The 13906-nt window shown below is 39.0% G+C and overlaps 2 protein-coding genes across 2 annotated transcripts; both read right to left on the bottom strand.

The window, feature by feature from the left end:
• Positions 1–9080: 9080 nt before the first annotated feature.
• Positions 9081–10765, bottom strand: LOC127095442 (uncharacterized). Its single transcript, XM_051034129.1, has 2 exons — positions 9498–10765; positions 9081–9177 (listed from the first exon to the last, which is right to left on the bottom strand). The coding sequence occupies exons 1-2, from the start codon at positions 10763–10765 to the stop codon at positions 9081–9083; spliced, it is 1365 nt and encodes a 454-aa protein (XP_050890086.1).
• Positions 10766–12256: 1491 nt separating this feature from the next.
• Positions 12257–13906, bottom strand: LOC127095441 (uncharacterized). Its single transcript, XM_051034127.1, has one exon. The coding sequence runs from the start codon at positions 13904–13906 to the stop codon at positions 12257–12259; it is 1650 nt and encodes a 549-aa protein (XP_050890084.1).

Raw genomic sequence — 13906 nt, 5'->3', positions numbered from 1 at the left:
TTGAAAGAAAACTCTGTTTGTGTTTAGGTTGTTCTTGATTTTGGGTTTTGAAGAAAAATAACTTTGATGTGTTTATGTTGTGTTTGCTGTTATGTTTAGAGTTTCTTTTGAAAAATCTCTTACTGTGATGTGTATCCTCACGTTAACCTCTCTTCTGTTATTATTATGAAGAAAGGATTAAGCCTTAAAAAACTCATTCTTCTTTTCGATTTTCTCATCCCCAGATTATGTGGGATTTGATCTGTTCTTGTTTTAAGCTAATGTAAAAAGCGCTTTTTGGATGCTTAGGTTAACCTTATGGATAAAGCTTCAAACTGAATGATTCATTTTGTTGTTTTTCAGCTCTCAAAGTGCTTTTGAAAAGTGCTTTTAAAATAAGCTATTTTTCTTTGCAGGTCATAGGTTTGAAGAGACTTTGATGGAATGGAAAAATGGCTGCTCCAAGCTTCAAGACAACATGTTTTTGAGCCTAGGTCCAAAGGAGTGTTTAACCAGTCCATTGATTTTGGTCTTGGTCATTAGAATTAGGAACCTGTTTTTGCAGCAAATTCTACTTAGTCAAAAAATGTAATTATTTAGTTTAATAAAAAAATTTAAAGACAAAATGTATTTGGATTATTTGAAACTTATTGAATTAAATTTTAATTATGTAATTATCTCTTAAGCTTTTCAAAATTTAACTCAATATTTATTTATGCTAATCAATTTCAACTTTTCAAAACAACAAATTTCTAACTTAAGTATAATGACTTAATTTTAAAAACAACATATTTCTAACTTAAGTAAAATGACTTAATTTTAAAAACAACATATCTCTAACTTAAGTATAATGACTTAATTTTAAAAACAACATATTTCTAACTTAAGTAAAATGACTTAATTTTAAAAACAACATATTTCTAACTTAAGTATAATGACTTAATTTTAAAAACAACAAATTTCTAATTTAAGTATAATGACTTAATTTTAAAAACAACATATTTCTAACTTAAGTATAATGACTTAATTTTAAAAACAACATATTTCTAATCTTAAACACAAAGACTAAGTATAGTAATTTAATTTTAAAAAAACACAATTCTAATTTAAACACAAAAATCTAAATGTGGGACTTTTAATTTTAAAAAAAAAACAACACAATTCTATTTTAAATACAAAAATCTAAATATGGAACTTTTTAATTTAAAAACAACACAATTCTTTTTTAAATACAAAAATCTAAACATGGGACTTTTAATTTAAAAAAAAAAACACAATTCTATTTTAAATACAAAAATCTAAATATGAGACTTTTAATTAAAAAAAAACACATACATGTTTCTGAAAAATGCAAATTTAATTTGGGAACCTATGAAGAACTTTGAACTTGGTATAAATATTTGGGATGTGTAAATGGAATAGTAAATAGTGATCATAGAAATAATAACATGGCTCTTAATACTTACTAATAAAAAAATTAAGTTTTGGATTAGTAATGTAAAAGATTCAAACCATATTTTAGATTATGGACACACTTATGCAAATAGGCCTTTGAAACAAAGAGATCTCATGGGTAAACCACAAATGGTCGGATAAAATTGGGGTATGACAGTTGCCCCTATTTAATTACTTCAAACCGGTAAGTGATATGACAACAGTCTTTACGCATTCACGGTGGGAGATAATTAAATACAAGAAGACCCAAATTTTGTCCTAGGAAATGGAAGGAAGAAAATACGGTGGGAAATGGCAAAAGACATTATCCCACAGTAAAATGGAACAGTCAAGACTTTCTGGGAGTCGTTAGAACAGTATCTTGGACGTCATAGTCGAGATATGTTAGCAATGGAATGACATCCCTAGCTAAAACTCCAGATTTTTCAAGATGCTAGAGCAATATAAAGAAAATCTGGCATGAGACTCTTCATATCGATGAAGCAGCATCTCAATAGTAAAAGTGAGATTCTCTGTATCGGGTCGAAACAGTATCTTATATGATAGAATTAAAATATTCCAGCAAGGGAAAATACTTTAACTGAATCTAAGACTTTCCGAGGATACTTAGAGCAGTATCTCTAAAAAAATATCTGAAATGAGACTCTTCATATTGATGAAGCAGTATCTCAAACAGTAAAAATGAGATTCTCTGTATCGAGTCGAAACAACATCTTATATGATAGAATTAAAATATTCCAGCAAGGGAAAAATACTTTAATTGAATCTAAGACTTTCCGAGGATACTTAGAGCAGTATCTCTAAAAAATATCTGAAATGAGACTCTTCATATTGATGAAGCAGTATCTCGAACAGTAAAAATGAGATTCTCTGTATCGAGTCGAAACAGCATCTTATATGATAGAATTAAAATATTCCAGCAAGGGAAAAATACTTTAATTGAATCTAAGACTTTCCGAGGATACTTAGAGCAGTATCTCTAAAAAATATCTGAAATGAGACTCTTCATATTGATGAAGCAGTATCTCGAACAGTAAAAATGAGATTCTCTGTATCGAGTCGAAACAACATCTTATATGATAGAATTAAAATATTCCAGCAAGGGAAAAATACTTTAATTGAATCTAAGACTCTCCGAGGATATTAGAGCAGTATCTCTAAAAAAATATGAAATGAGACTCTTCATATTGATAAAGCTGCATCTCAAACAGTAAAAATGAGATTCTCTGTATCGAGTCGAAACAGCATCTTATATGATAGAATTAAAATATTCCAGCAAGGGAAAAATACTTTAATTGAATCTAAGACTCTCAGAGGATACTAGAGCAGTATCTCTAAAAAAAATCTGAAATGAGACTCTTCATATTGATGAAGCAGTATCTCAAACAGTAAAAATGAGATTCTCTGTATCGAGTCGAAGCAACATCTTATCTGATAGAATTAAGATATTCCAGATAAAAGGAATGATACCTTAATTGAATCTAAGACTCTTCGAGGATACTTAGAGCAGTATCTCTACAAAAAATCTGAAATGAGACTCTTCATATTGATGAAGCAGCATCTCAAACAGTAAAAGATGAGATTCTCTATATCGAGTCGAAACAACATCTTATATGATAGAATTAAAATATTCCAGCAAGGGAAAAATACTTTAATTGAATCTAAGACTCTCTGAGGATACTTAGAGCAGTATCTCAAACAGAGAAATGAGATTCTTCAGATAAATGAAGCAGTATCTCGAATATTCGTTTGTTGGGGGAATTTTTTGAAAAGACTCCTTTTGGGATATTTACTAGAAATGCTCTGCAGAGGAAAAGCTCATAAGAGACTTTTTAGGGTAACCTCTGCTTGGGGAGCAATGACTGTAAAGAAAAATGTTGGGAATATCATTATTTAAAAAGTTGAAAAATGATTTGCTGAGAAATAACCCTACGAGCCTATGTAGGGTAATAACTTTATTTGGAAATGAGGAATGTCTAAGACATATACGAATGACCTTGGATCCTGTTATTTTATATTTGATTTTTGTATAATGTCCCACTTTAGGTGGGAATTCCATGCATGGGATAATGCATGGGATGTATGCAAGTATGCAATTTTGCTGGGGATATTTGGCTGGAGGTATGCGAATGATTTTTATTTTGCTGAAATTCCCATTTTGTGGGAGTGTTATGCATGAGTATGTTGATGATTGATACGACTGTTTTTTTTAATTTCCTTGTTTTCCAGGAAATTATGCATGAAATGATGCTTGTGATGCATGTAGGAATGCAACTGGGTAATTGGATATGCCCCGGTTAAGACATTCCGCTTTGAGGTATGGTGCCAATGGTATGGATTTTTATCATTGGGGCGATCGATGGAGATCAAATTTTAATGCCCCTGCTAGGTGGTTTTGGGAATATATTTGGGTTGTTCCAAGTCATTGAAAGGTTCAGACTTTCTAACACGCGATACTCCGTCCATGATTTATCAATGTTTCTGTTGGAAATGTGGTGGAGCCTTGCCCCGGTCTGGCTATACCATGAGTACATTTATGAGAGGTATGAATCAGTAGTTGAAAGGAACATAACCTTCTGCAATCAATCCTGCACCTTTATGAAAGACAAGAGTGAATCTTGGGGACTAAAGGATTCATCCTCTTACTGTTTCAAAAGCAATTTTACCACTTTATTCAAACATGTATTTTATTTTCTCCAATAGTTTTTTAAAAGTGATGTTTATCAAAAATAAAAGGTTCTTTGCAAACAAACAGATAAAATAAAAAATGATTTGGGCACACTTTGTTGAGAAAAATTCTCTTTTATTGATTTGACCCTTAAATGGGTGATTGTACATAAAGACGCAATTCCTTAATGAGGTAATTGTTGTGCATAGAAACGAAATGGCAATGAAAATCGAGTTCTTATTGAGTTTCCACACTGCTATGACCCTTATGTCTTTGATAGCCCGAGCATTTTGCTTTTGAAAAGTGAGGTAGATCGATTCTTTGTCTTTGAGGGTATGTCAGATGTCCGTAAGTACAACTTTTGCCTTGGAATTAATCCCTAACTTTTGCCTGGACCGCCCTTTCGGGTTTTCGATCCACCGGGATACCCATTTTTGCCTGAGTCGCCCTTTCAGGTTTTCAACTCAGCGGGTCAAATTCTTTTATTTTTATCCCTAATTTTTGCCTGGATCGCCCTTTCGGGTTTTCGATCCACCGGGATAGCCATTTTTTGCCTAAATCGCCCTTTCAGGTTTTCGATTTAACGACTTTTATTATTCCACTTTTTTAGGCGAAGTACTTTTTAACAGCATCAGTATTGGTGGGAAACGGCAACTCATCACCGTCCATAGTTGCTAGAATTAGAGCGCCTCCGGAAAAGGCTCTAACCACCACAAATGGGCCTTCATAATTTGGTGTCCATTTCCCTCTAGAGTCTTTGTGAATGGGCAAGATTTTCTTCAGTACTAAATCTCCTTCTTGAAACACCCTGGGACGAACTTTCTTGTCGAATGCCTTTTTAAGACGCCTTTGATAGAGTTGACCGTGACCTAACTAACGCTTTCAAGCGTTTCTCCTCAATAAGGTTGAGCTCGCCATACCTTGATTGAACCCATTTTGCCTCGTCCAGCTTAGCCTCCATCAGGACTCTCATCGAGGGGATCTCTACTTCTATAGGGAGAACTGCTTCCATACCGTATACCAAGGAATAAGGGGTTGCCCTTGTTGAAGTTCGTATCGACGTGCGATAGCCATGTAACGCAAAAGGTAACATCTCATGCCAATCCTTGTACGTAACAACCATCTTTTGGATGATTTTCTTGATATTTTTATTTGCAGCCTCAACAGCCCCATTCATCTTAGGTCGATAGGGTGATGAGTTGTGGTGCTCGATCCTGAATGTTGCACATAACTCATCCATGGTCTTGTTGTTGAGATTGGACCCATTATCAGTGATGATTATGTTGGGAATACCATATCGACATATGATGTTGTTTTTCAAGAAACGGGCGACTACGTGCTTTGTGACATTCGCATAAGACGCGACTTCCACCCATTTGGTAAAATAATCTACGGCCACCAAAATAAATCTGTGTCCATTTGACGCTTTGGGTTCTATCATTCCAATCATGTCGATGCCCCACATAGAGAAAGGCTAAGGTGATGCTATGACATTCAGCGGGGTAGGCGGTACATGTATTTTGTCAGCATAAATTTGGCACTTGTGGCATGTTCTGGTGTAATGATAACAGTCGGTTTCCATTGTCAACCAGTAGTAACCTGCCCTTAGAATTTTCTTGGCCATGGCATGCCCATTGGCGTGCGTACCGAAAGAACCTTCGTGTATGTCCCTCATAAGCTGACCTGCTTCGTGTTTGTCCACACCCCTTAACAAAACCATGTCGTAGTTTTGCTTGTACAATACTTCTCCATTCAAGAGGAACTTTGATGCCAACCTCCGGAGGGTCCTTTTGTCAAGGATGGAAGCCTCTGCCGGATATTCCCGCTTCTCCAGATACTATTTGATATCAAAGAACTAGGGTTTACCATCTGGCTCTTCTGCCGTAGTCAGGCAATGAGCAGGTTCGTCAAAACGCCTAATCTCAATATGAGGCTGATGGTTGGGCCATATTAATTTGTACATGGAAGCCAGAGTTGCTAAAGCATCTGCCATCTGATTCTCTTCTCGAGGAATATGAGAGAAAGTGATTTCGTCAAACTTTGGGAGTAATTTGAGCACATAATCCTGGTATGGAATTAAGTTAGCATGTCTTGTTTCCCAATCGCCTCTGATCTAATGTATGACTAGAGCAGAGTCCCCGAATACTTCTAGTATCTTGATCTTCAACTCAATAGCTTCTTCCAACCCTAGTATGCAAGCTTCATACTCGGCCATGTTATTTGTGCAGGTAAAACAAAGCTTTGCGGTGAATGGTAGATGGAAATTCTTGGGAGACATCAGCACTGCCCCAATTCCATGACCTATTGCATTTGAGGCACCATCAAACATGACCGCCCAGCCTGCTCTTGGCTCGAGGCTTTCCTCTAGTTCGAAGTATTCAACATCCTTAAGAGTCATGATGTCCTCATCCGGAAAGTCAAATTTCAAAGATTGGTAATCCTCCAGTGGTTGGTGAGCAAGATGGTCTGCTAGTATGCTTCCCTTGATCGCTTTTTGTGTAACATATTGGATATCATATTCTGACAACAACATCTGCCATCGAGCAATCCTACCAGTGAGAGTTGGTTTCTTGAATATGTACTTGATGGGATCCATTTTAGATACCAGCCAAGTTGTGTGAGTTAACATGTACTGCCTGAGACGCTTAGCAGCCCATATGAGTGCACAACAAGTCTTCTTGAGTAATGAATATCTAGTCTCACAATCATTAAATTTCTTGCTCAGATAATAGATGACATGCTATTTTCTACCAGTCTCATCTTGTTGTCCCAATATACAACCCATGGATTCATCGAGCACGGTTAGATACATGATGAGAGGTCTTCCTTCGGCAGGGGGCATTAGAATCGGTGGCTCTTGCAAGTATTCTTTGATTTTGTCAAAGGCTATCTAACAGTCCTCATTCCACTCCACGCCTTGATTTTTCCTCAGAAGCTTGAATATTGGTTTGCATGTTGCAGTGAGGTGAGAAATAAACCTGGCGATGTAATTTAGTCTCCCCAAGAAACCACGAACCTCCTTCTCAGTCTTTGGTGCAGGCATGTTCTGAATGGCTCGAACCTTGTCAGGATCTACTTTAATTCCCTTTTGGCTTACAATAAAGCCTAAAAGCTTTCCAGATCGAACCCCAAATGTGCATTTATTAGGATTAAGTCTCAGCCTAAACTTCCTCAAACGTGTGAATAGTTTCTCCAGGTTGGTGATATGCTCTTCTTCTGTCTGGGATTTGGCAATCATGTCATCGACATACACCTCAATTTCTTCATGAATCATGTCGTGAAAGAGAGTCACCATGGCACGTTGATATGTTGCCCCATCGTTTTTTAAACCAAACGACATTACTTTGTAACAAAAGGTGCCCCGAGGAGTAATGAACGTGGTCTTCTCCATGTCTTCGGGATCCATCTTAATTTGGTTGTATCCTGAGAAACCATCCATGAAGGAAAACACGGAGAATTGGTCTGTGTTATCCACTAGTACATCAATGTGAGGTAATGGGAAATCGTCTTTGGGACTAGCTCTGTTTAAGTCTCGGTAGTCTACGCACATGCGGACTTTTCCATCTTTCTTCGGCACCGGTACAATGTTGGCAACCCATTGTGGGTATTTAGCGACTTCCAGGAAACCAGTGTCAAACCGCTTTCTCACCTCTTCTCTGATCTTGAGAGCCATATCTGGTCGAGTTCTTCTTAGCTTTTGTTTGACAGCAGGGCATTCCTCTTTAAGGGGAAGCTTGTGGGTCACGATGTCAGTGTCTAATCCGGGCATGTCTTGGTATGACCAAGCAAACACGTCGTCATATTCGTGGAGGAGCTCTATCAGTCTTGTCTTCACCGTATCTTGAAGCGCTGCGCCTACCCTTACTTCTTTCTTATCTTTTTCTGTCCCCAGATTGATAACTCCAACGTCTTCCTGGTGCGGTTGAATGACCTTTTCTTCTTGTCTGAGTAATCTGGCCAACTCTTCAGGGAGTTCGAAATCTTCCCCCACTTCGTCTTCAGCTTGGTAGATTAGACAATCAAAGTCATATTGGACCATAGCAGTGTCGTTATCAATGGTCTCGGTGGTGTTTCTGCATGTTATGATTTATGCAGTTTATTTAGAAAGTGCGTGCATAAAAATTGATTGCCATTTTTGTAAGTAGATCAAAACGAAAGAAAAGGAACAAAAATTTGAATACAAAACGTCATTTCATTAATGATAAAAACTCTTGAAAAAGATAAAGGGGGCCCTACAACATGCCACTGTGTCTTGGGCAGAGCACAGGGTTTTGTCTAAAAATGATAAAATTACTTTTGAAATATTTGGGGAACTTCCACAGCCTTCCAGTTTGTTAGTTCTTCATTAGGTGCGGCTTGACGCATCCATCTGGACATCCCCTCCTTGTGGTCTTCTTCACTGATCATTGCCACCTGCTTGCCAAAGATGTGGCCAGCGCTGGTGAATGTTTTCTCCACAGAAGGAATCTTCTCTTTGTCAGATTGGTTACCAACTTTGTGTGATGATGGGTCATACCCCAAGCCAAACTTGTCTCGTTTCTCTTTTAATTCCACCACTTTGCCCCAGTCTTGTGCGTCTTCACTTTCTATAACAGCTTTAGCTCCCTGCCATGAGGCCATGGATGGTCCGAATTTAGGGACCTCCAAGGTCTGTTGAATGGCCATCATGTTTACTACTTCCAAGGATTGGAAGGGTGTCTCAGTGATTTCACCATCCACCTCGATATATCGGAAAGATGTTAAGTGACTAACCAAGATATCTTCTTCTCCTCTAACCACAATCATCTGGTCATTTGTAATGAATTTTAGTTTTTGATGCAGAGTGGAGGTGACAGCACCTGCGGAGTGAATCCAGGGTCTCCCAAGTAGGCAACTGTAACCATGTTGTATATCCATGACTTGGAATGTGATATTAAAAATAGTTGGACCTATCTTGGTTGGTAAGTCAACCTCTCATATCACTGCTCGCCTTGAGCCATCAAATGCCTTTACTATTAGGGTGTTGGGCTTCATACTTATCCCTTCTATTGGCAGCTTTATCAAATTCGTCTTCGGCATGACGTTTAATGAGGAACCTGTGTCTACCAACACCCTTGACAGTATAGTATCCATGCACTTCAAGGAGATGTGGAGAGCCTTGTTATGGTTCTTTCCTTCAATTGGTAGTTCGTTATCATTAAAACCCAAGAAGTTTCCAGTAGTCACACAAGCTATTACGTTATCAAACTGTTCTATTGCTATGTCCTTGGTGATATGAGTGGCGCTCAATACCTTCAACAGCGAATTCCTGTGTGCTTCTGAGTTGAGTAGGAGAGATAACATGGAAATTTTGGAGGGTGTTTGGTTTAGCTGGTCCACCACCTTGTAATCGCTCTTCTTGATTATTCTTAAAAACTCCTCAGCCTCCTCACGAGTAACAACCGCTTTAGGAGACAGGTGCAAGTCTTGCATCCCCTGATTAGGGATAGGGATCTGGACAACATGCTCCTTCCCTTTAGCTCTCTTAGAAGTATCAGTAGTTCTTGGTGCGAACACTCGGCCACTGCGCGTCATTCCTGCTGGCCCCATAATTGAAGTGACATTTGGTTCGTTAATCATTAAAGGTTTATCTTCCTGCCCCTGCTTAAAAGCTCTGGGTTGATATATCCATGGGACTGCCTTCTCATCTTTATATTCGAATGGTGCTGGGAACTCTATCACCAACAGGCTTATAGGTATTTCTACTTTGACCTCATCATAGGGGATATCTACCACGTCTATCTCTCCCTGGCGCTTGCTCTTGACACGGTAAGTTATCTGTAACTCGCCTCGATCCAGCATTTGTTGTATAAAACTCCTCAACCCTTCATTATTCTCTTCCTCAACCAGCTCTTTCAGGATTAGACCACTCTTCAGCAATTGTGCTCCTATCATGGTGATAGGGGTTTGAATCTCTTCAACCTTACAGATCAGTTTGCCTTCATCACTCTCCTTAATGGCACTGACGAAAGCATCCTTATGCATCGACATAGGGTTGGTATTCACGTTCGGGCGTCTTGGAGTGAAAGAAACGACCTTGGCTTCGATCAAGTCTTGTACTCGATTCTGAAATGCGAAACAGTTTTCCAAGGTATGACCGGGTGCTCCCATGTGAAACTTACAATGGGCATTAGCGTCGTATCCAGGTGGATACGGAAAAACAACTGGTTTTAACTCCCTCAATGTTAGAAGGCCCTCCTTCTGCAGATATGGGAATATCTGACTATAAGGTACTGGTAGAGGATCAAATTGTCTTCTTGGAGGTCTTGGCTTGAACTGTCTTGGTGGTGCGGTATTTTGCTGCTGATGATGTTGTAGATGTTGTGGTTGATACATTTGTTGTTGCTGCATTGGTTGTTGATAGGGTATAGGTACCACGACAGCGACTTGACCAAATGAAGCTTGTTGCTTTCCTTTATAGTTCTTGGATATGGCGTTTATTTCACCTTCTCTTTTCTTTGGGAAGCCTCCAGAATATTTCTTTGGTGCGCTAGATGTTGTCACTGCTCCATGAATCTTTCTATCCCTCAATCCCTTTTCTATACGGTCTCCAATCGTAACTAGATGTGTGAAGTCAGATGCGGCACTGCTAACTAATCCATCAAAGAATGTGTCCTTCAAGGTGTGTACAAATATCCCAGTCATTTCCTTCTCAGACAATGATGGCTCTACCTGAGCAGCCAACTCTCTCCACCGCTGGCCGTATTCTTTGAATGACTCACTCTCCTTCATAGCCATCCCTTGCAACTTCATTCGGTCGGGTGCCATATCTAAGTTGTATTTGTACTGACGGAGAAATGCGTCAGCCAAATCCTCCCAACTCTGAATTCGCCCCTATTCTAAACTCATATACCATCTCAGAGATGCTCCACTCAAACTGTCTTGGAAACAGTGTACAAGTAATTTGTCATTTTCGGTATGAGCAGCCATTTTCCTGAAATACATCACTAGGTGACTTCTTGGACAAGTCTGTCCTTTATATTTCTCAAAATCGGGAGTTTTAAATTTAGCCGGGATGACTAAATTCGATACCAAACGCATGTTCATGGAAGAAGCACCAAAGATGTTGTTTCCTTATATGGCTTTGATTTTCTTTTCCAGGGCATGGAGCCTATCTGTAGCAGGATCTGAAAGTACCTTATGCTTTGGTTGATCGGGCATATAGAATGCATCATACTGGTCATCTCCAATCTCGGATCCATGATGAGTAGACGTATCAGAAGGCTCTGCACGGTCTCCATCTCCTTTGCCTTCTACTGGTATCTGAACCAATCTCTTCTTGGTGGGGACATAACTTTCGTCTTGGGGATTCGAACCTGGTGCACCATCATTCCTTCTTGCCATAGCTTCTTCCTCCTCGCTCCTTTCTCTCTGAGCGATTGCAAGCATTGTCTCCAACAGTTGATCCATCTTCTCCTGGATCGTATTGATGTTTGTCCTCATGGTAACCTGGTTGGCCTCAACTTGTTCTAATGTCATTTTGTATTTGCTTCGCGTCTCGTACCGGTGTTGATTAGTCGGTGTGGCTGGATAAAGGGTAAAAAGGTGGGGTAAGTTTTTTTATTTTCATGAAGTGTGATGCATAATGAAGATGCAAATGTTATGCATATTTTATTTCCAGGGAGTCATTCGAGTTTCATTAGTTGTTAGTAATTCAAAGAAAAAAAAATACTTAGAATAGCAATAATGGAGTAATTTTTAAACGTCATTCATTCCAATACATAACATAGAGGTCCAAAAAGGTCATAGTTCAAAAGTACATTCGTTAAAGAAACAAAATACAAGACATAAGCAACCCTTTGCAGAGCAGAACGAAATTGAATCTCTTCTAGCTTTCTGGCCTGAAGCTCTTCTAGCTCCTCATTGAATCTCTTCAACAACCCTTTGCAGAGCAGAACGAAATTGATTATGGCTGGAGGAGTGCTATCTTCTTTCAACTTTTCAACTGCGTCTCTCAACCTCCATGGCAATTCTTTAGCTGCCCAATTACAGAATCCTACTAGCCCATCGAGTTTCGCACAAAACTTATCCGTATCTCCTTGTAAGAAGCTTAAAGGATTCATAATCTTCAATCACATAGTCTCGTTCCTTCAACCATATGGAGTTGTCTTGGCATAATGACTCTAGCTGGTTCTTTCAATAGCTTACAGACTCCCTGACATCTCTTACTTCTCGACACTTCTCCTCCCATACCGTGGGTGACACCCTATAAGCTTCAGTGGCTATTTTCTTGAGTCGACGCTCCTGATCTACTTCAGCTTTTGCATGACAAACAGAATTGGTGAGTTCCTTTATCTGAGCCCCAAGTGTAGTCCTTATTGTCTTATTCTCCTTTGTGGCTAGATGCCACCAACGCTCATTGTCTTGACATTCTTTCTGAGCTTGTCGTAGTTGACCCTTAAGAGTATCCAAACAATGATCAGCCTGTTCTAATCCCACTTTGATCTTATTTCTCTTATGCTCCTCCTTGTTGAACTTTTCCACGTGGGCTTGAAGTTGTGCCTCTTTTCTCTCAAGATCCCACTTCATATTGTTTTTCTCATTGATGGTTTGCTGGAGTTTTATCTGCAGCTCTTCATTCTCTTTTTCTAACTTTGCCATGGCGGTCTTGAGTTCCTCCATTTCTTCAATAGGGACATGGGTGAGCTTAGGTTCGGGAAGAGGTATAGGTGTCCGAATGACAAATGACATTTTAATTATTTGCACCCTTTCCTTTACCCACTGAAAATATGGTTCTTTTGTAATCCTATTTGCTTTCCCTAACTCAGCTTTCCCTTTTCGATTGATATTCTTCCAAGCTTCTTTGATTCGCTGGAATAAGCTAGGATTCTCAACCCCAAAGTCAAGTAACAAGAAATCTTCCAAAGAATTTGCCTCTAGAGGGCCTTCCATTGGGTAACCGAGTTGTCTGAGAGATAGAACTGGATTAGCATTTATACATCCTTGAGTTCCAATGAGCGGTAGATTTGGGAAATCTCCACAACTGAATATGATGTCTGCGTTGATATTTTCTTTCGAGTACCAAGAGAGATCTTCAGATCGGAGTGATCCCAATCTCTGAGGCCAACTAATATCTGTCTGTTCAACCCAAGCACCTGTCTTCGGAAGATGTTCTATAAACCACTGATACAATAAAGGAGCACAACAAGCAATCAACCCCTTCTTCTTAGTATACCTATGACTTATGTGATAATAGACATCGGCTAACAAAGTGGGTACTGGGTTCCCAGTAAGGAAAACACAAATCGCAGTCATGTCTACGAAACCATCCATATTAGGGAACAGGACGATGCCATAGATAGCCAATGCAATAGCAGAGTAACAAGCATCCCAACTTTCTGCCTTCAATAGGGTATGAGCTCTTTCCAAAATAAAATTTAGTGAAAACCCTTTGGTATTTCCTTTGGTCTCTAAATTGTCTTTTGCTTCCTTTTCATCCATGTGTAGCGCACTAGCAATGTCCTCGAGGGGCAAAGATTCATATGTCCCTTCAAATAGTGACTTGTCCTTCATAGGAATCCTAACAAGACGCTCGAATTCTTCCAACGTTGGTGCTAGCTGGAAGTCTTGGAATGTGAAGCATCTTAAAGGTAAGTCATAAAATTGGGCTAAAGTGATCAAGGCTGTATGGTCCACTTGTTGATTGAGGATGCTGAGCAAATTACCATAATTCTTTCTAGAGTTGATTCTGTATACAAGGTGCATCTGAGAGACCAGGCTACGTAAGCTCCTTAGATCGTGATCTTTGAACTTGAAGGAGTAAATGTTTCTTTTGCTTGATTCCAT

The sequence above is a fragment of the Lathyrus oleraceus genome, chromosome 6, assembly GCF_024323335.1.
Source record: "Lathyrus oleraceus cultivar Zhongwan6 chromosome 6, CAAS_Psat_ZW6_1.0, whole genome shotgun sequence".
NCBI classification, from domain to species: Eukaryota; Viridiplantae; Streptophyta; class Magnoliopsida; order Fabales; family Fabaceae; genus Lathyrus; species Lathyrus oleraceus.
This window is presented reverse-complemented; position numbering and strand designations above follow the sequence as displayed.